Genomic DNA, 22,842 nt, shown 5'->3' on the forward strand with positions numbered 1-22,842 from the left:
GCAGTGGGGTGGACAACACATCTTCCTTCCTACTGTCCACTGGCAGCGGGCCTGGACAACATAATTGCACGGCCCAAGGGCAGGAAAACCGCAACTGCCTGTAAACATCATGCAGTTTATACAGCATTTTCACTGAACACCCTCCCACTAACGACCTCTACCTGGCAACCTGCATTTAACCCAAAACTCAGGGCCCTAATCCCCTGTATGGCCCATGTTCCAAAGGATGGGTCGGTGGGTGGGGGTGGGGGTTTAAGATGTTTATCATAGACACAGAACAAATCTCCAAGTTGGCCACTCCCAGATTCCTGAGCGCAGAGCACACATTCAGGTGCATCTACCATACAGGGTCATTCTCAGGGTATGCTTACATTATTGCTATCAGATGGGTTTATGTTGCAGGTCTCTAATGATTTACACCTCCCTGGTTCCTTGCCTGGGGTAGTCCCACTACAGGGAGAGCAGCCCTTACGAGCTGATCTGATGCCATGTTAGGTACACCCGATTTTGAATTGATTTAGGCTTTTAGAGAAATCGGATAATTTCCCCTGATTTTTTTTTTTTTTTTTTTGAGACAGAGTTTTGCTCTTGTTGCCCAGGCTGGAGTGCAATGGCGAGATCTTGGCTCACCGCAACCTCCACCTCCCGGGTTCAAGCGATTCTCCTGCCTCAGCCTCCCAAGTAGGTGGGATTACAGGTATGTGCCACCACGCCCAAATAATTTTTTTGTATTTTTAGTAGAGACGGAGTTTCTCCATGTTGGTCAGTGTGGTTTTGAACTCCTGACCTCAGGTGATCCGCCTGCTTCAGCCTCCCAAACTGCTGGGATTACAGGCGTGAGCCACCACGCCCGGCTCCCTTGATCTTATCTTTGTATTCCTTTTTATTGTATTGTATTTATTTCTGTCTGCCACATTTCATATCAAGACAGAGTAACAGTGCTGCACATTAGGATCACCTGGAGAGCTTTTAAAAATTTCAATGCCCAGGTCTCACCCATGCCAGTTAAATCAGAAGGTCTGGAATAGTAAGCAGGCATCAGTGGTTAGTAAAGATCCTCAGGTGATGCCAATGTGCAGCAAAGTTTGGAAACTATTGGCACAACAGGTTTTAATCTCAGTTGTGACACTGAACTTGCAATCTTGCATATGTAATTTAACTTGTCTGTAGAGTTAAATAACATAAAAGTACCTATCTCAGTGAGTTGTAGGAATGAAATGATTCAAAATAAAGTGATTGGATCTGCACCCAGAACAAAATAAAGGATATGTAATTGTGGGGCGGGGTTAAGATAATCTACTCCCTACATAAGTAGAAAAATGTCATAATTCATTCTGAGTTAAATAGCCAGCCACACCCCATCCTTTAGCGTGGGCGGGCTTAACTACTGCTTCCCAGATGGTTTGAAAGTAAGCTCCATGGACAACTCCTTCAGTGGTGAACAGATAGTCTCTGCTCTCCTAAAATTTGTATTTTATTGGGGAGATAATCAACAAATACATACATAATTTCAGGCAGTGTTCAGAGAAGCCATGCCAAAGAAATAACCTTTACTCTGAATTCAGTGTGGTCTCTGGCTAAGAATATGCCCTGGCAGAAGGGAAGCCCTTTCTGTTCTCCGAAAAGAAGTGTGTTTACCAAAGCATTAAATGATAAATACATTTTTTAACGGTAAAGTCACAGGTCTCACACAAATACAAAATGAGCACGTGTAAAAAATTTACTCATTAACCAGGGGACCAGTTAGCTGTTAGAACCAGCTCTAAGCAGAATTTAAAGCATCCACCTATATTGTTGAATTAGGACTGGGGAATGAATTTACAAATCGATGCAAAATGGCTTTTCCCAAGGAGGGGTAAGATAACAATCTGAGGGGTCTTACAGAGTTGTGCAGAGCACCACAAAGAAAAGCAGACAGCCCCTCTAGCAACAGAGTGCCCGGGACGGTGTGCCAAACTATGACCGTTTTTTCATTGAAGACATTCAGTAATTTTTTGTCCATTTCAATGTGTTTCATAATTTCTCCCTACAAAAAAAAAAAAATCACTCATCTCTAAAAATCCAGCAGCGAAGTAGTTCTTCTACATTATCTTGCTTTCATTTATCTTTAATCCTTTTGCCTTTGGCAGGGTTGGATGGTCTTTCTTCGCCCCCACCAAGGACGCTTCGGAGGGAAAAGAGGGTGTAAATCCAATCCCTCCTCTCCTCCAGGCAGCCTCCCATTTCCGCCACAGGGGCGAGGATGGCTCAAGGCTGGGCTTGGCTCCGTCCCTTTCCCGCAGGCCCCGCCCCCAGTCCGCGCAATAATTGAGCTGCGCGCAAAGGTCACGTTATCAGCCTGTGACGCTTCCCATCCAGTACGTGGCACACATTGCTCAGAAAAGCCCCTTGTCCCCGCTTTCTGCCATCCGCGCTATCTCGTGTCTCCCTTTTCCCATTAAATGCCTCTTTTCTTGCGGGTCTCATCTCGGGGATAGTAAACGACGGGGCCATACCTATCCCCAACTATCCTAGGCCCAAGAACCAGCCCTTGCCGTCACGTAACAGGCGGAGACTCGCCGAGGCGAGTTGCACTTCTAATTGGGCGTGAGGTCTTGTCAATTCCCAAGTTCTTCCAATCAGAAGTCCGGTTCATCCAGCCTTCCGCTCCCCATTGGCCTGTGTGGAGGAAGAGGGGTGGGTAAGCCGAAGTCGCTGCGCTCAGTGCGCAGGCGCTAAGAAGCTGGCAGGGGCCCGAGCCGGGGGCGGGCTTGAAGACGCGTCGTTGGGTTTTGGAGGCCGTGAAAGAGCCGTTTGGGTTTGCCTGCGGGTGGAGAACGTTTGTCAGGGGCCCGGCCAAGAAAGAGGCCCGCCTGTTACGATGGTGTCCATGAGTTTCAAGCGGAACCGCAGTGACCGGTTCTACAGCACCCGGTGCTGCGGCTGTTGCCATGTCCGCACCGGGACGATCATCCTGGGGACCTGGTACATGGTAAGGCGGGCGGGCGTGGCGCGCATGTCCGGGGGGTCTGGGGAGCGGGGCCTGGTGCGGAGGGGGTGGGACTGGAAACGGGGTGTTGGGTGGGGCGGGGACTTGGAGGGGCGCTGCTTTTTAGGGCGCGCCAACTCTGGATGAAGTCCAGGGACTTTGGGAAAGTAACCTTGTTCAGGAATCGGAGTCGGGGGAGCGGGGGGCGGTGGTAAGCATGGGGAGATTGTTCTTTGGCAAGAATTTGAGGAGAAAAGCGGGCTTGAGAGAGCAGAGGCTTTGCAGGCGAAGGGACGAGGGTGCTAGGATTTGGTGGGAATTCCTCTGTTTTGGTTCTTGTATTTCTGCGATCTGAAAGGCAGCACCTCCCTTCCTCCTATCCAGTGCTCCCTGGGATTTTTTCCTCTAATGAAATAATTACGAGCGGACCTTGATAAATGCAGTCTAGTTTCGACATTGGTCTTCCCGTTGGGAAAGCGAAAGATCCAGCGGTAACCCCGTTGTCCGCTTTTCTTGGACTTTGTTTTGTTTCAGTGCCTCTCTTGCATCTCCAGAATCGCTTGGGGGCGATAGCTTTTGCCTGAGTTGACGCCTGACCAGCTTTTGTCCTGGTGCAGCCTCCTCCCTGCGCAGTAGGTGCTTTTCGTAGCCGACGGGCTCTTTTTACAGAGACCTTTATTGAGAGCTCTCCGTCCTGGCCACCTACGTTGGTATCTCCTGGGTTCCAAGATCTGTGTGATTCTGTCCTAACCAGGTTGACACTGTTGTTGCCTGGTGATTCACTAGTAATAAGTTTGTGATTTTTTTTGTAATTCACCATTTATAGTATCCATGCACATTAAACCTAACTTGTCCATGACTTCCAAATATGGGATTCAGTTTAGGTAGTTTTAGGTTATTATGACTTTGCCGAAGCTGTGACAAACTTCCTACATGGTCGACTTGGCCACTTTAATGACTTCGCGAATGTGGTTGTGTGGGTGACGTTGGTGATACTGTGGAGTTTTTGATACTTAACTGCAAAAGAGGAAGAGAGTTATCCCAGACACAATCTGTTTTCTCTGTACTTGATTCTTCTCCCCACTCATTGACTTGAAATCATTAGTAAGCATTTGGACAAACGCCAGATGAGAATCATCTTAAATGAGGCAGATACTGTTTCGTGGCCCACCCCCGGGGGACTGCCTGACTCCACATGACTCCTACCTGCCCTGTTGTTTTTTACCGTCTTGTTTCTGACGTACATTTAAAAAACAACACGAATGTGTAGGTTTGCTTGTGCTGAGTTTATTTTCATGTTTCCTGTACTTTTATATTCAGAAATACCGCCTTATTGATAGAACTATATCACATTTTCCCTCAGAGACTCTTTCGTTCTGTATTTTAACAGATTTGGAATACTAAACATATAGTTAATGACCATCAGCTGCATTATGTTGCTAACTTCCTTTTATAGCTTCTCCATTTTGCTGAGGGGCTGGGTCTCATTTCTTTTGTTTGTCCTTAGCTCTGTCTTCTGTTTCCCTAAATGAATAATTCAAACCTTGAGGATCCTCAAGCCTGTTAATTCCGTCTTCCTCACCCCCAGAAGATGACTTTCTTTCCTATTTAAACAAGAGAATCCATCGGCCTGGCTCTCTCCTGCAGTCTTAGTCTGTTTCTTCTCAGATTCTTCCCTCCACTCACAGAACAAAGGATTCCTAACTCCTCAAGAAGAGAATACCACCATTTCTATTTCAACCATCCGAATGTAATTGGCTGTATTTCTTTTCAGTTTTTCTCAGGCAGATTTTTTGATGCTGTGGGTTCAGTTGGAAAATGAATAGAATAGCAGGATAAAGTGGGAACTACAAACAGGAAACTCAAAATGCAGAGAGAAAAACTTCAGTAGGGGCGTTTATTCTTACAAAGTAGGGAGTGAGGAGTTTACATCTGTTCCCTACTTTAAGCCCTTGTGAGAAGGGTTCACATATCTCTGAAGACCATGCTTTAGTTTCACAATTTTAAAAAGATGCCATAGCTGTTCTTACTTTGCATAGACTTCTCAGATTAGTGTAAAACATTTTATTGTAAACTGCTTAAATCATTTGGCCTGTCTTAAATTGATTAAGAGATTTACTGACCACCTGCAGTGTAAAAGGCTTTGGTGGACATACAAAAGGAATAAATCACAGGGGCCATGTGTCATTTGCCTTCTGTTTTCCTATTACCTGCCAAGTGCTAGACTCTCAAATGTTTCTTGTCTAACACAGCATGTGCCCTTAAGATATTTATGGTATCACAAAAAACTTGGAGCACAGATATGAAAAACATATGGTACAGTGATGAGAAGGAGAAGATGATCAGTAATATCAGATTCTAATCAGAATAAGTACTGGAAAAAGGCCATTGGTTTTGTTTATTATAGTTTTGTTGATGACTTTCAAAAGTGTAGCTTGAATACCATAGCAGTGTAAAGACGGTCTCTACCAACTTGGGGAGACATGTAACACTTATGATACAAGAACACCTAAGCCAAAATGTAGTATAATACTTCGAAGCAAAGAGGGCTTGTCCAAGTAGTGCATTTTGTTCTCAGAAGCTGCTTTACTAAGACAGAGAAACAATATGGGAATGAGTGAGTATTAAATGTCACTTCCCTCCCTACCTACCTTGTCGAGGTACTCTCTTCCTTGATTCCTGGTGAGGCAATAATTCAGTCTGCATGGGAGAATATTTATGTTTCTTTTTACATTACCTGGGACAGGCTTCTGAGATGATGATTCCCCCTGTGTCATTTGGAACTTGGGGGAGCCCCTCTCCCTCGCTATCAGTGACTGTATCTGATACAGTCTCATTGCTTTCTAGCCACAGCTTCTACTGGTCTAGTGTTAAAGTATTGTAACACTATATACTAAAATATTCATTATATGGTACAAAATAGTGCTGTGGGACATAGAGAAAGCCAGAACCAGTTATTGTATGCACCGGAGGTACCAGCCCTGAAGTGTGAGCCTTTGGTATTTTAGATAGAAAAGAAGCATACCTGGTTAAGTAACAGGAAATTTCAGAATGAGCTCATGTTTAAATTCTGGCATTCCTGAAATGGTTTTCTCTATCATTTATTGAAGAATTTGAAGCCAGTTGATTTTAAACAAGTTTCTTATGAGGTATAAACTCAAATGTTTATTGAATAATTGAAGATGGACTTAAAAGTGTGCTGTAGTAGATATACTTTGTGGTTAATGGTGTGCACTACAAGACTACATTTTGAGCATTTGTAATAATTTTATCTCTTAGACTTAATGTATGGCTAATTTTTCATGAGTGTCTCAACCATAAACAGTTTGAAGTTCTGTATCTGGGAGAGAAGTAAAAACAGTTTTCCTTAAGCTCTATTCCTTTCCAGCCCTCACCTCTGACTTCAGGTAAGCATAGCTTGTTTATATTTGTTAGTTTCCTTCCTTAAACTAAGGAAGTTTTGTGCCTCTGCCTTTGCATATGCTATTCCTTCTCCCTGAAATGTTGCTATCCTCCCAAGTCACTTTCTAAAAATTTTATTAAGGACATTTTCATACATACAAAAGTAGTGAAATAGTACGAAAACCTCCCATTTATTCATCACCCAGCTTCAACCATTAACAACATTTTGCCAAGTCCAGATAATTTAATGGTTAGCTCACATGTTTTCATGGTAAAACTTTCCTTTTTTTTTTTTTCTTTTTTGAGACAGAGTCTTGCTCTGTCACCAGGCTGGAGTACAGTGGTGCGATCTCGGCTCACTGCAATCTCCGCCTCCCAGGTTCAAGCGATTCCCCTGCCCCAGCCTCCCAAATAGCTGGGACTACAGGCACCCGCCACCATGCCCGGCTAATTTTTTGTATTTTAGTAGAGACGGGGTTTCACCATGTTGGCCAGGATTGTCTCGATTTCCTGACCTCGTGATCCGCCTGCCTCGGCCTCCCAAAGTGCTGGGATTACAGGCGTGAGCTACCGTGCCCAGCCAAGCTTTCTTTACTTCCTAGCCAGCGGGATCTGTTTTTCTCCCGGTGCACCTGCAAAAGTTTCTGGATCCTTCTTGTATGTACTTATTAAATAGTACTCAGTACACATTGGTAGGATTGTCCTTTTCTCTTATTTTTCTCTCTACAGCAAGATGTTCTTCTGGAGGGAAGAGGGTGATGTCTTTATAAGGGCAGTGGCTCACGCCTGTAATCCCAGCATTTTGGGAGGCCAAGGCAGGTGGATTGCCCAGGAGTTCAAGACCAGCCTAAGCAACATGACGAAACCCCCTCTCTACCATAAAAAATATATATCTATATAATATATAAATATAATATATATCTATATAATATATAAATATAATATATATCTATATAATATATAAATATAATATATATCTATATAATATATAAATATAATATATATCTATATAATATATAAATATATATATCTATATAATATATAAATATAATATATATATAATTTATATATAATATATATAAATTATATTTATAAATTATATATAAATATTTATATAAAATTTTGTATATTTTTATATATTTATATAAATATATAATATATAAATATATATAAAAAATATAAAAATATATATACACACACACATACATACATATATATATTAGCAGGGCATGGTGTGGTGGTGCATGCCTGTAGTCCCAGTTACAGGGGAGGCTGAAGTGGGAGGATCACTTGAGCCGGGGAGGCAGAGGTTGCAGTGAGCCTAGATCGCACTAACTGCTCTCCATCCTGGGTGACAGAATGAGACCCTGTCTCAAAATAAAATGTGTGTGGTGGCTAACTTATTAATTAAAACATTTGAGGTGTTCATTACACATTTGTTGAATGAATGTCTCCAGAAAATATTGTGACTACTCAGTTGTATCTGCATGTAACAGTAAACAACAACAAAAAACTTTTTTTTTTTTTTTAATTATACTTTAAGTTCTAGGGTACATGTGCACAACGTGCAGGTTTGTTGCATAGGTATACATGTGCCATGTTGGTTTGCGGCACCTGTCAACTCATCATTTACATTAGTTATTTCTCCTAATGCTATCCCTCCCCCAGCCCCCCACCCCCCGACAGGCCCTGGTGTGGGTGTGTGATGTTCCCCACCCTGTGTCCAAGTGTTCTCATTGTTCAGTTCCCACCTATGAGTGAGAACATGCGGTGTTTGGTTTTCTGTCCTTGTAATAGTTTGCTGAGAATGATGGTTTCCAACTTTATCCATGTCTGTGCAAAGGACATGAACTAATCCTTTTTTATGGCTAAAAAAGTTTTAAAGATAGTCAATTTTGGTCTTTATCAGATAACAAGCTTTGCTTAGTTCTGTAGATTGACCCTCCTGTGGGTGCTTTTTCTGCATGGGAAGCCCTTATCTGGATGCCTCCTTAAACCAGACACACTGTTTTAATTATTATCTCAGTAGATACTGGCTCTAGGCAAATTACTGTGGGAAAACTGAAAAATGATTTTTTTTAAAGTCTCCAGAGAATCTTCTGGAATAGGTATGTCAGTGAAAGAAGAAAACAAAGAATTCCTCTCTTCAGACCCTGTGCTTCCATGGATCTGATACAGTTATTTTGTAACAAGTCAAATCTAACAGATTTCTTGTTGTACACACTTACATAAGATGTAGAAGCTTTCAAACACAATGCACACCACCTGGTCTGACTGATTAAATTTACAGTACTGTTAACACATTGAGTGGTGAATCCGCAGCCCATGCTGCTAAAATATTGCTGCATTCTATACCTCTCCATATTGCCAAGTTTAGAAGTTAATAATTTAATTTTTTTTTTTTTTTTTTTTTAAAGAGATGGGGTCTTGCTGTGTTGCCTGTGCTGGTGCGCAATGGCACGATTATGGCACACTGCAGCCTTGAACTGGACTCAAATGATCCTCCCACCTCAGGCAGCTGACCAGCTGGGACTACAGGCACACACCGCTGTCCCCAGCTTAATCATTCTTTTTAAATTACATTTTTATCAACTTTCTTTCCTGAATACAGTGAAAGGAAAAAATGAATCAGGAATAAATATTTGTAATAGTTAGTACATAGTTGGATATTTTCAGAGGAATTTTATATTGTAAGACTACAGTTAATTTTATGTATTTTTTGAAAAGCTAAACAGGTAATTTAGAAATATCAACTTTAATCAGAGGTAAGTTGCCAGGGCTTACATATGAGCACAAGGTAGGCGTTCATTGGTGAATATCTTTAAGATCAAAGGATGCCAGGAGCGGTGGCTCGTGCCTGTCATCCTAGCACTTTAGGAAGCCAATGCAGTAGGATCACATGAGGCCAGGAGTTTGAGACCAGAATGGACAACATAGTGAGACTCCGTCTCTAGAAAAAAAATTTTTTTAAGTCACAAGGATGGGTTTTCCAGTGTAATACTTTAAGATGTAAGTTGGGGTTCTAATGAAATGATGTGATCTAATGGAATGTAATTAACTCAAAGAAGATTTAGAAAAAGCTTTTAATGAAGTAGCATTGAAATTTATTTCACCATTTCGTGGTCCTTTTGATTAGCCCTATGATTTATTTTGTTTAATATTTAGTGGTATGACCCACAGTGAGATGAAACTTGAAGTGTCTCTAATACTAAAAGAAGATAATAGTGGATGAGCGTGTGACTTATCCATGGAAGAGAAGAAAAGCGAAGAGTTCTTTTGTTTTGTTTTTTAAGAGACAGACTTAGTATTGTTGCCCAGGTTGGTCTCCAGAGCTCAGGAGATCCTTCCCACCTCAGCCTCCCAAGTAGCTGGGACTATAGGTGTGAGATTTTTAGAAATCCTTCATGTGATAAAAATATTTAAGAACGGAAAATAGAACTCCTAAATATTTTTGGCATGTCATTCCCTTCATTTAGTAATTGGGTTTGCATGCTTTTCTTGACAAAGGAATTTCTGTACCGCAGAGAGCTTTTTCACTGTGACTATACTGTGTTTAGCAAAGAGTTTGCCTAATTGATTTCAAACTGATTTCCATACACAGAACATATAACATTTTAGTAGATATATCTGATTGTTCAGTAATTAATTCACGTAGTTGTATTAGCTCATACTCATACACCACACACGCTAGCCAAAACCCATTGCAGCAAATGTGGGCAACAAAAAAAATCAGCCTTCAACTGAGGAGAGCCACCTTGCAAAAATGATTGTTCCTGGTAAGTCCTCTCAAGAATTGAAAGATACCATGCCTTGCCTCTAAACAATGCAAGGAAAGAGGCATGCTGCTGAACAGAGAGAGTAAAGTCTAAACATTTTATAGCCTTAGATAATGGTTTCTTTGGGAAAGACCTTAAAATAGGAGTTACTGGGGAATATTTATTAATAATCACGTAGTGCTGAGAAGGAGGATGTCTTAAAAACCAGACTTGTGTCCTGATTCTCCCATCTGTCAGCTCAGCAAGCTTAACACAAGTTATATAGCTTTACTGAATCTTAGTTTCCCCATCTACACATAGGCTTTGGTAATATTTACTTCACGGGTTGTTGTGAGGAGTAAGTGAAGTAATATACGTAAATACACGTCATAAAGCATATCCTCAATAAATGTTGGTTGATTCCAAATTTCATATTGTGGCATTGTTTAGATCACCTACCCTAAAATAAAACTTGATCTGCTTATCTAGCGGATGTTAGTGAAATGACTTCAGCTGATAAAAGGAAAATGCATTTCCTGTGTGTTTATCATTTAAGGTGAAACAGGAGAGAAGTATATAATAGTTTGTTTAAAATACTGTTGATAGCTGGCCGACACAGTGGCTCACACCTGTAATCCCAGCACTTTGGGAGGCCAAGGCTGGTGGATCACTAGAGGTCAGGAGTTTGAGACTAGCCTGGCCAACATGGCGAAACCCCACCTCTACTAAAAATACAAAAATTAGCCAGGCTTGATGGTGCACACCTGTAGTCCCAGCTACTCAGGAGGCTGAGGTGTGAGAATTGCCTGAACCCCAGAGGTGGAAGCTGCAGTGAGCTGAGATCGTGCCACTGCACTCCAGCCTGGGTGACAGAGCGAGGCTTGGTCTCAAAAAAAAAAAAAAAGTCCCAGCTACTTGGGAGGCTGAGGTGTGAGAATTGCTTGAACCCAAGACGTGGAAGCTGCAGTGAGCCGAGATTGCGCCGCTGCACTCCAGCCTGGGCGAAAGTCCCAGCTCCCCGGGGGGCTGAGGCAGGAGAATTGCTTGAACCCAGGAGGTGGAGGCTGCAGTGAGCAGAGATTGCGCTACTGCATTCCAGCCTGGGCGACAGAGCGAGACTCCATCTCAAAAACTAAATAAATAAAAATAAAATACTACTGATAGGAACTTAACCCTTGAAAATTCCAGATGTTCACATTTTCACAAAGGGAAGGAGGGCAAATTCTCTGAACTTTACTATGCTAGGTAAGGAAGCCTAACTCCAATCCTACGTGAGATTTCTGTCTTGAGTCATTAACAATACTCTTTCTGAGTACTTAAATGCAGTGAAGCCTCCTGGGATACTGCAGGGAGTGGCCAACAACTATAGGCACAACTCATTTCACCAGATATTATAATGGGATTTCAGCAGGATGTTCCTCTGAATAGCTAAACAATTTTATTCAGAAGTTGCTGGTTAATGGGAAGGGGCAGCCTCTTGCAGCTTTGTCCTCAGCTCTGTTCTCTTTTGTTAGTAACTTAGATGGAAATACTGATTACATGCTGATCCTAAATTCAGGAAATTGGGACAGGTAGTAAATCTGTAGTGTGTCAGAATCCACATCCAGAAAATCTTCATAGGCAAGAATGTAATAAGGTGAAACTCAATTACAGGCATATTAAGGCCTATGCTTGGGCCTCTGAATCCAACTGTATAGGTACAGGTGGTAGCTTAGCACAATCAAGTGTGAAAAAGAACATGGTGTTTTAGGGAGTTACTCTCATGTGATATTCAGAAAATTTATAAAGCCAATGCAGGCCGGGTGCGGTGGCTCATGCCTGTAATCCCAGCATGTTGGGAGGCTAAAGCAGGAGGATCACTTGAGGCCAAGAGTTCAAGACCAGCCTAGGCAATATGGTGAGATCTTCTTTCTAACAAAAACAAAAAACCTCAGTACAACTTCAGGTTGCATTAATTGAAATTCGTTAGCCAGAATATGAGAACTGAGATCCCATTGTGTTCTGACCAGGGTGACTTTACCTCATTTTAATATATGTCCATCAAACTGGAGCATGTGTAAAGAGGAAAACAAAAGGGAAATAGGTAGCTAGGAAACATGCTAGTCAGAGGAATGGCTTAAAGATCTGCATGTCTGTTCTAGAGAACACAGTATTTGGAGGTTGTTTTCAGGTATTGGAGCACTTATTTAGAAGGGAGAGCACATTATCTCAAAAGGCAGATTTAAGGCCGGGCGTGGTGGCTCACGCCTGTAATACCAACACTTTGGGAGGCTAGGGCTGGGTGTATCACTTGAGGTCAGGAATTAGAGACCAGCCTGGCCAACATAGTGAAACCCCGTCTCTACTAAAAATACAAAAATCACCCGCGTATGGTGGTGGGCACCTGTAAACCCAGCTACCAGCTGGCTGAGGTGGGAGGATCACATGAGCCTAGGAAGGGGAGGCTTCAGTGAGCTGAGATTGCACCACTGCACTCCAGCCTGGGCAACAGAGTGAGACTCTATATCACACACGCACACACACACAAAAGTAAGACTAGTAGATGAGTTAAGTGACTTTCATTATCTTGGTAAGTCTCTTAAGCATTTGAGTCTAGCTCAAGAGGAAATAGTGAGTTCTCTGTCGCCGGATGAGAGATGCTGTGGAGGGGTTTCGGGCATCTGATGAATAAATGTAACAGATGAATAGTCACTTCTTCAAACCCAGAAATTCTGAGATTGGTATATGAATAAATAGGTAGCTTCGAACATGAACCATTTGTAATGATTCTTTAGTTTTAATTTTATTCTGGTGTATTGGTTAAGCATCTTATCTCTGAAATGGTTAATATTACTTATACTTTATAAAATATTTATTTTTAAATTAGTCTCATAGTGGTAATTGCATATTGTTTTATCTCACAGGTAGTCTCCCACTATTTTATATCTTTGTTACTTCAATTAAGACAATCTTAAATATGAGAGGATATCTAGAGATTGTGCTAAGATTGCATCGTGATGGTAATTAATGTAACTGATAGAATGTTATCTTTTCCAGGTAGTAAACCTATTGATGGCAATTTTGCTGACTGTGGAAGTGACTCATCCAAACTCCATGCCAGCTGTTAACATTCAGTATGAAGTCATTGGTAATTACTATTCGTCTGAGAGAATGGCTGGTATGTGTTTAATAGAAAAACAAAAAAACTCCCCTGCTAATTTTTATATACAGTCCTGTGTTGTTTAATGATGGGGACACATTCTGAGAAATGTCACTGGGTGATATTGTGTGAACATCATAGGGTGTACTTACACAAACCTAGATAGCGTAGCCTACTATACACCTAGGCTGTGTGGTAGAGACTCCTAGGCTAAAACCTGTACAGCAGGTTACTGTACCGAATACTGTAGGCAGTTGTCATACAGTGGCAAATAGGTGTGTATCTAAAGATAGAAAAACATAGTAATACTGTAAATACACTATTACAGTGTTATGGAACCATCATGATATATGCAGTCCATTGTTGACCAAAATGTTGTTGGCACATGTCTCTCTCTCTCCACACACACTAGTTATTTAGAGGATTGATTAGATTATGCTTAAGTTACATTCCAGAAAGTTAAAATGGTTACATAATAAGGGTAACAAGTTAAATTATATTTAAGTCATTCTTGCTGAGGCAGGAAAGTATTTTGATGGGTTTTTCAGAGATATTCAGTGAGGATTACAATAGAGCATTTCTAGCCAGAAAATGTAATGGACTATTAGGTTTTTGAGAAATGTGTAAAATGTACCTTGAAATTAAAATAAGCATGCAGGCTTCATAAGACTTTTTTTTTTAAATGTAGCTACTAATAGAAAGGAGAAGAAAGTTGCTATGGTTACAATATATGTGTCCCTCCAAAATTCACATGCTGAAGCTTAACCTCCAAGGTGATGATATTAAGAGGTAGGACCCTTGGGTGGTGATTAGGCCATGAGGGCTCTACCCTCATGAATGGGATAAATTCCTTTTTTTTGAGACAGTTTTGCACTTATTGCCCAGGCTGGAGTGCAATGGTGCGATCTCAGTTCACTGCAACCTCTGCCTCCCGGGTTCAAGCGATTCTCCTGCCTCAGCCTCCTGAGTAGCTGGGATTACAGGCGCACACCACCACACCTGGCTAATTTTTTGTATTTTTAGTAGTATCTCCATGTTGGTCAGGTTGGTCTCGAACTCCCGACCTCAGGTGATCCACCCACCTCAGCCTCCCAAAGTGCTGGGATTATAGGCGTGAGCGACAGCGCCCGGCCAGCGCCCTTCATTTTTAAAATCACATTTATATTATTTGTTTGTTTAAAAAAAGTTTTTTAGAGAAAAGGTCTTACTTTGTTGTCCCAACTGGAGTGCAGTGGTACAGTAATAGCTCACTGTAACCCAGAATTCCTGAGCTCAAGTGATCCTCACACCTCAGCTGCCTGAGTAGCTAAATTTTTGTGGAGATCGTGTCTCCCTGTCTTTACCAGGCTGGTCTTGAGCTCCCAGCTTCAAGTGACCCTCCCACCTCAGCCTCCCAAAGTGCTGAGATTACAGGCATGAGCCACTGTGCCCAGCCCATAGCAGACTCTTGAAAGCCGATTATTTTGCTTTCAAATTTGATAATACCTGTTTAATTTCATATTTTGTTTTTCATAATTTCATAATTTCATATTTTGTTTTTACCTGAATTCTTCTAAGTGGAAGTTTGCATGTTGTAGCAGGGAAGTCCTTTAAATTCTTAACATTTATCAATCCTGTATCCTCTAAGAAAAAAGTAAAGAGGACTATTCCTAGTTTAGTGCCAAATATTGATGATGTTTTACTGCCCAGTGATAAGATTATATATACATGCTGCGCATGGTGGCTTATGCCTGTAATCCCGTCACTTTGGGAGGCCGAGGCAGGTGAATCACTTGAGGTCAGGAGTTTGAGACTAGCCTGGCTAACATGGTGAAATCCTGTCTCTTTTAAAAATACAAAAATTAGCTGGGTGTGGTGGTGCAGGCCTGCAATCCTAGCTACTCTGGAGGCTGAGCCAAAAGAATCTCATGAACCTGGGAGGCAGAGGTTGCGGTGAGCTGATATTGTGCCACTGCATTCCAGCCTGGGTGACAGAGTGAGATTGTCTCAAAGAAAAAAAAAAAGGTTATATATACATTTACCCAATAGGGAATATTCAGCAGTTGTTCTAGTCATTCATCATTATTAGTGCCCTCAGTATTTTTTTTCTTTTTTCATTTTTAAAACATCTTTTGTGCATACGGGGTCTTGCTATATTGCCCAGGCTGGTCTTGAACTCCTGGCCTCAAGTGATTTTCCCACCTTAGTCTCTCAGACTACTGAGATTACAGGTGTGGGTTGCCGTGCCCATCCCCCCCAGTTTCTTATTCTCTGCCCAGACAGATCACCTGATGTTGGGAGTTTAGACCAGCCTGGCCAACATGGTGAAACCTCATCTCTACTAGAAATACAGAAATTAGCTGGATGTGGTGGTGCTTGCCTATAATTCCAGCTACTTGGGAGGCTGAGGCAAGAGAATCGCATGAACCTGGGAGGTAGAGGTTGCAGTGAGCCGAGATCACGCCACTGCACTCTAGCCTGGGCGACAGAGCAAGACTCTTTCTCAGAAAAAAAAAAAAAGAAAAAACTGTCCAGAGTCACAGAATCAACTACAGATTTGTGCTAAGAAACTCAGTAAGTCAGGCACGGTTTAGAATTGCTTGAGATTACTTGGCTGTACTGTGAAAAAATTAGTGAACACGGATTAATGGAGAGTTGGAACAACCTGAGGAAGAGTTGAGGAACAAAGAAGAAAGTAGTGTGTATTAACATAGGCACCAGGGTGCAGGAAGCAATGAATTTTAGTGTTTGGGAGGTTGGGTGGGGAAGCGAGGTTAATGGCGAAATTTGAATTCAGGTTATATTTATCTAGAGCAAGAGGTAATGTATGTAGCATTCTGAGTTTAATACATCTGTCTTTTAAGCAATTGCCAGCCATTCCTTCCAGCTAAGACTCATAAGACCCATCTTGTGTCATTTCTTCATATTTTTTCCTGATGCTTCAGGCAAAGCAAATTGTTTCTGCCTCTGTTGTAGCACTTGACACATTGGATTATAATGATCTGTTTGCACATCTTCAGATTCCTGGGCTCATAAGGGCACAGGGACCTGTTTCTCTAGCAGAGAATGTGGTTCATGTGCCATCCTAAACCCATGTCAGTGAGTTGTTGTAGCGATTTAACAAATAAGTGCTTTGTGTGAATGTCTCAAGGTTCATTACTTCATGCTGAGACTTTGATTTTTTTTTTTTTTTAACCGTCTTGGCCTTAGATCTTTTTATAGCCAATTTTGAAAATATTTAAATTTAATATTTTAAAGCTAGCTTTAAGTGAAGTTTTGTTCTTTTTGTTGTGTAAGTAGCTTAATTAGATTTTTGTTTTTGTTTTCTTAGATAATGCCTGTGTTCTTTTTGCCGTCTCTGTTCTTATGTTTATAATCAGTTCAATGCTGGTTTATGGAGCAATTTCTGTAAGTATACTGTATTTTCAGCTTTTAGAGTTTGACCTTAGGGCAGCTTAGTAATTTCCTATATGTGATACAATGTTATGGTTGTTATTTTTTCTCCAGTATCAAGTGGGTTGGCTGATTCCATTCTTCTGTTACCGGCTTTTTGACTTCGTCCTCAGTTGCCTGGTTGCTATTAGTTCTCTCACCTATTTGCCAAGAATCAAAGAATATCTGGATCAATTAGTAAGTGTGTATGCTCATTAAACTTATTTTTTTTCATTTTGAGTAAAATGTTTACATTTAAATTCTGAATCAGCCTTAGGTATTATTTTTAACTACTCCACTTGCTTTTGAAAGTGTCTTAAAATAAGTATTTCTGCTCTCTTAGCTACTATGACAAAACTGGCAAGATGAAAATAGAGTAATTTCTTACCATACATTTGGATAATTCAGTATTAAGAGTTCCTAGAAATGGATATTATGGAACTAGTAGTTCAGCTTTTGTTTTTGAGCATCCAAAGGTACAGTAATTTGACTGTGTATGGCACTCTTTAAGTGACTAGCTTTTTGTCTTTACAGACATCTGTAGCAAGTATTCCAGTGCCTACTATGTTTTTAGCCCTTTGTTAGGCGCTGTTGATGAATGGTGTGGATATAAAGATAACTGCCTCATCTTTAGTGAGCAAACTGTAATATTTGGGGAGTCAAGATACATGAAGATGTTACCTGTGATAACAAGCGGGAGCTGTCACAGCAGCAGCAAATAAAGAACTTCGATTAATGTCATGTGGAGAGGGGCAGAGAAAACTCTGGGCTGAGTGGCCAAGGAGGGCTTCATGGAGGTGGTCAGAAGGAGATATGGGATCTAGGTAGATAAAAATTGGCAGGAGTATCCTCAGTTCATTTCTAAAGTGCTGTCTTTCAGAACTTTTCTTCCCACTACCAGATTTCCTGCCTAGCCCATTTTCTGCACCACCAAATTCATCATTCATTTATTCAGAAAACGTTTGCTGGTTGCTCTTCCGTGCAAGGCACTCTGCTAGGTCATAGAGATGCATCAGTGGAGCTTACTTCCTGGTGAAGGAATCAGGAAGTTGGCAGTTACTGATACACCATTGTAGGTTACTATGGGAGTGGATATCACATGGGTACTAAACCTGGGCTGGGAAGTGAGATTTGAATTGTACTCAGGAGTTTGAACAGGAATTAAGATAGAGAAAGTATAGAAGACAATGTTCCAGATAAAAGAGAGACCTTGAGGCAAGAAGCAGCATAGTGAGGGCACTAGAAGCTGGCCATGGTGGCTGGCACACAGAGGGAGGGTGGGGAAGGCTGGAGAGAGGTGGCCAGGGGCAGGGCCTGTTGGCCTGGTCAGCCACGGTCAGCGACTTCTTCTGTGTGGCTCTCTGCTCATGTCATCTCCAGGGGAGAAATTTCAAGTGGCGCCTCCCTGCCTTCTGAATAAAACCCTTAGCACAGCATTCCCTCATGAGCTCTACCTTCTGTGTTTTTCTTTTTGTTTATAGATGAAGATAAAAAAAAAACAGCTTTTTTCCCAAGGAGACAACCTGGCTGGGGTTTGGGGAGTAGTGGGTTCTTAAAATTTTTTTTTCTATTTTTTTTAGTCCTTTGGGATTTCTCTTTATGTTGCTTTTTAAATGAAAATGTAATTAGGCCTTCGTGTTGACATTTCTATTAAAAACAAGCATAATTTTAAAAAATTAAATTAGCTTTATAGAAAAGAACATAAAAATTTATTATTCCTTTTACAGACCCTGGTGTTTTCTGTCCTCTGTTTTGTTCACTTAGTGCCTCAGACTGGAAGGTATTTCCTCTGTTGCTTAGCTTTTAAATCTGAAATTCTTCTTTTATAACACCTTTCTCCCTGAACTTAGCTCATTGCCTTGTACACAGTCAGGGCTAAATAAGTATTTAAATGAATATAGCTGATGCTTTTCAGTAGAACAGAGTATGTCTGCAGTAAAACTTATGTCTTGCCTGGCATTGTAACCAGTGGGTGTATTTTTGCCCCTGTCCAATGAGAGTTGAGACAAACGATTGACATTTAGAAAAATAATTTTCCCCTTGTAGCATTAAAATGGCCCAGTTTATCTGTAGAACTTATATAGACCTGAGCATCTCCTGAGTTAATGATGCAAGTGACACAGGGACAGATCTCCATTGCCATATAGGCGATAGTGTTTTTCCAAAGGCCAGAAAGATGGAAAATAGTGAAAAGTAAACAGCGAGCTAAATTTAGACTTTTCGGAGCATTGTGGGTTATCAAACAAATGTACTCTAAGTGATTGTTAGCATGCATTAATGGTGATAAGGCTTAAAATTTAAAAGCACTTTGAATTAAATTCTGCTTGTACATTTTTATTAAAATATCACTTTTGACTTTGGTGCCTTTGTATTCTTCAGATGCTCTTCAGGTTATCAGCAAGTGCTAGTGCGATGGCTGACTTGTAAATGTGTGTGTGTTTTTTTTGAATAGCCTGATTTTCCCTACAAAGATGACCTCCTGGCCTTGGACTCCAGCTGCCTCCTGTTCATTGTTCTTGTGTTCTTTGCCTTATTCATCATTTTTAAGGTACGTTGCTGACTAAATCTTTAGGGGTGACTGAGATTGACACTGTGAATCTAAACCTTTTTGCTGCCTTTCACCTTACAAGTCACAGGAGATTGAGGATTTGTGGGGACAGTGTTTATTCTGGCACACGAGCAGAGATAGCTTCTAGGGAATGGTTTCTGTTGTGTTTCCAAGGAATGGTTGTAACTGTCAGGATCCTTCTCTAAGTGAAAGGACCTACTTTTTATGTTTTTGAAAAGGGGTTCATGATTTGTGTTGAAAATCTGTTAAAATTCCCAAGGTTCAGAAACCCAGAATTTCTTCTGCAGCACAGTGGGTTGACCTGAATTGAAACTCCATCTCTGGTTTCTCTCTGAAATGTTGGCGATGAACTCCTGACACTTAAATGAGAGCAAGTAAGGGAAGGGCCTGGCCTGTGCTGGGTCCACACAGAGGTCAGCTCCCTTCTACACAGAGGATGTGTGGGGAAAGCATTCTAAGTCACCGGCATTTTAGAGCAGGTAGTCTGTTGAGTTTCTAGCAGATGTCAACTTTGTTTTTATTCTTCCAGGCTTATCTAATTAACTGTGTTTGGAACTGCTATAAATACATCAACAACCGAAACGTGCCGGAGATTGCTGTGTACCCTGCCTTTGAAGCACCTCCTCAGGTTTGCTACTGTTGGGTAGAGTAAAAGGTCACCAGTTACTATTGACTGTTCCAGGAGAAGAACCTGGAGCTTGACTTTCTCTTTCATGCTGTAACGTATGGTTTGGGCATGAACCCTGGGTACTTTTATGAACAGGTTAAAATCCACAGGATTCAACATTTTCCACTTGGAATCCTGAGTACATGGGTCGCTTGTCTCATCCAGTTTGGCTGTTAGGTTTACTCGTTAGAGGTCCTCATTAGTGTCATGTTTGTAGGGGAGACAAGACAGGAAACAGCTGTGTTAGGTCATGTAGCCTGGGGCTTCTAAGGATGGGGAGTTCCATTGACTGAAACTTGTGTTGTTTTCAGAAAACATCCATATGATCCAAAGGGGGAGCTCACCTGTCTGGGGAGATGAATACAGTGGTTTCATGGGTCTTTTGGGGAAGCCTACCTTTCACAGCCCTCTAATTGCTGCTGTACTACCTTCCCAGGTTTTCAGCATATATAATATATGTGTGTGGCCCATGTAGGGCCAGGCTTTCAGACTTGGAGTCACTTAGATTGGAATGCCACTCCTCCACTGCGTAGGTGTGCCTGTTACCCTCGAAGACATGATATAAGTTCATGATCTTCTGACTACAAACTGATTCTGATGAAAGTCAGGATCCAGGAGCTAGCATCTTATTGGGTGTTTCCTATTGCATGGTTTAACCCAACTCCTCAACACCTGAAGTGTAATTGGCACTGGCACTTTACCAGTCACGCTGGAACGAGGGCAGAGCAGTGGCACCCACTGCCTGCCTGTCTAGGAATCCTTGTCCCAGAAGCAGAACTGTCTCTCCCCACCTCCCTCTCTCCACCCTCCCCTTCGCTAGCAATCTTGGTAAAATTCCAGGTTATTCAGGCATCTACTTGGGAACATTTTAGCTAACAGTTTCTTCAGCTCTTCTTTATGGTTTTGTATAACCCTATTTAGGGCATAAAGTCTGAAAGCTGAATTATCTCACAAAGGATTTTAAAGGAGAATTAAATCTGATACAGTTTTTTTTTTCTCTTTAGTACGTTTTGCCAACCTATGAAATGGCCGTGAAAATGCCTGAAAAAGAACCACCACCTCCTTACTTACCTGCCTGAAGAAATTCTGCCTTTGACAATAAATCCTATACCAGCTTTTTGTCTTGTTTATTTTACAGAATGCTGCAATTCAGGGCTCTTCAAACTTGTTTGATATAAAATATGTTGTCTTTTGTTTAAGCATTTATTTTCAAACACTAAGGAGCTTTTTGACATCTGTTAAATGTCTTTTTGTTTTTTTGTTAAGTCTTTTACATTTTAATAGTTTTTGAAGACAATCTAGGTTAAGCAAGAGCAAAGTGCCATTGTTTGCCTTTAATTGGGGGGTGGGAAGGGAAAGAGGGTACTTGCCACATAGTTTCCTTTTTAACTGCACTTTCTTTATATAATAGTTTGCATTTTGTTACTTGCTACCCTGAGTACTTTCAGGAAGACTGACTTAAATATTCAGGGTGAATAAGTAGTTGGGTATAAGATCTGAATTTTTCATCTGCGGAGACAAGAAAAATATTTGACATTTTGACTTGACTGTGGAAGATGATGGTTGCATGTTTCTAATTTGTATATGTTTCCATCTTTGTGATAAGATGATTTAATAAATCTCTTTAAATACTTAGGGTTGTCTTTTTTTTAATCTGTTACTTTTTTTTAAGATAAACCCTGACATTTTCCATTACAGTGTATTCAGAGTGCCAGTGGTTTTTTTTTTTTAACTTTGAGAATACAGTTGGCCCTTCGTATCTGTGGGTTCTGTATCCATGGAGTTAATTGACTGTGGATTGAAAATATTTGGGGGGAAAAATGGATAGTTGGATCTATACTGAACATGTACAGACTTTTTATTCTTGTCATTGTTCTCTAAAAAATACACTATAACAATTTATGTAGCATTCACATTATATTAGATATAAGTAATCTAGAGATCCTTTTAAAAATATGGGAGGATATGCATGGGTCATATGCAAATACTATACCATTTTATTATAAGGGACTTGAGCAACTGTGGATTTGGGTATCTGGAGGGAGAACCTGCAACCAATCCCCCATAGATACCAAGGGACAACTGCACAATGATGCACGCTTAATTAAAAATCATTTTCTTAATCCATTAACTCTAAATTTGTGGTGAAGATATTTCTTGAATCACAGGACAGAAATTAGTACCGGTGGTTTGAAAAGTGATTGCTGTAGCAATCTTTTTTTTATGTCTTATTTTTTTTTCTTTCCAACTTTTCAGGTTCAGAGGGTACATGTGCAGGTTTGTAACATGGGTAAATTGTATTGCAGGGGTTTTGTCAGTGTTTTGTCATCCAGGTCGTGAGCATAGTACCTGATAGCTAGTTTTTTGATCCTCACTCTCTACTCTCAGGTAGGCCCTGGTATCTATTACTCCCTTCTTTGTGTCCATGTGTACTTAATGTTTAGCTCCCACTTGTAAGTGAGAGTATTTGGATTTCTGTTCCTGCATTAATTCGCCTAGGATAACGGCCTCCAGCTCCATCCATGCTCCTGCAGAGGACATGATCTTGTTCTTTTTTATGACTGTAGTATTCCGTAGTATACATATACCACATTTTCATTATCCAGTCCACTGTTGATGGGTATTTAGGTTGATTCCATGCTTTTGCTATTGTGAATCGTGCTGTGATGAACATATGTGTGCATGTGTCTTCATGGGAGGATGATGTATATTCCTTTAGATGTATACCTGCTAATAGGATTGCTGGCTTGAGTGGTAGAATGCTTTCAGTTTCAGAAATCCCTTATGCTGCTTTACACAGTGGTGGAACTGATTTACATTCCCACCAACAGTGTGTAAGTGTTCCCTTTTCTCTGCAACCTTGCCAGCATCTGTTTCTTTTTACTTTTTAATCATAGCCCTTCTGACTGGGGTGAGATGGATTTCTCTGAT

The 22,842-nt window shown here is 41.0% G+C and overlaps 1 protein-coding gene and 1 long non-coding RNA gene across 2 annotated transcripts in view; one reads left to right on the forward strand and one right to left on the reverse strand.

The window, feature by feature from the left end:
• The window catches only part of LOC134737814 (uncharacterized), a 66,034-nt gene extending 63,713 nt beyond the window's left edge, over positions 1 to 2,321 (reverse strand). The window contains exon 1 of the long non-coding RNA XR_010123134.1: positions 1,883 to 2,321. This is a non-coding gene — a long non-coding RNA (uncharacterized LOC134737814). The remainder of the gene's footprint in view (positions 1 to 1,882) is intronic.
• On the forward strand, positions 1,439 to 21,546 carry LAPTM4A (lysosomal protein transmembrane 4 alpha). Its single transcript, XM_054474965.2, has 7 exons — positions 1,439 to 2,971; positions 13,162 to 13,282; positions 16,575 to 16,651; positions 16,751 to 16,873; positions 19,128 to 19,223; positions 19,774 to 19,872; positions 20,916 to 21,546. The coding sequence occupies exons 1-7, from the start codon at positions 2,861 to 2,863 to the stop codon at positions 20,988 to 20,990; spliced, it is 702 nt and encodes a 233-aa protein (XP_054330940.1). The 5' UTR covers positions 1,439 to 2,860; the 3' UTR covers positions 20,991 to 21,546.
• Positions 21,547 to 22,842: the final 1,296 nt, after the last annotated feature.

This window comes from Pongo pygmaeus, chromosome 12 (genome assembly GCF_028885625.2).
Source record: "Pongo pygmaeus isolate AG05252 chromosome 12, NHGRI_mPonPyg2-v2.0_pri, whole genome shotgun sequence".
Taxonomy (NCBI): domain Eukaryota; kingdom Metazoa; phylum Chordata; class Mammalia; order Primates; family Hominidae; genus Pongo; species Pongo pygmaeus.

What these genes read in the sequence shown, in the direction of transcription:
- LAPTM4A (XM_054474965.2), top strand. Translation starts at nt 2,861, where the DNA reads ATGGTGTCCATGAGTTTCAAGCGGAACCGCAGTGACCGGTTCTACAGC. An exon ending in TCCTGGGGACCTGGTACATG is followed by an intron (nt 2,972 to 13,161) that starts GTAAGGCGGGCG and finishes TATCTTTTCCAG; the next exon opens with GTAGTAAACCTATTGATGGC. An exon ending in TTCGTCTGAGAGAATGGCTG is followed by an intron (nt 13,283 to 16,574) that starts GTATGTGTTTAA and finishes TTGTTTTCTTAG; the next exon opens with ATAATGCCTGTGTTCTTTTT.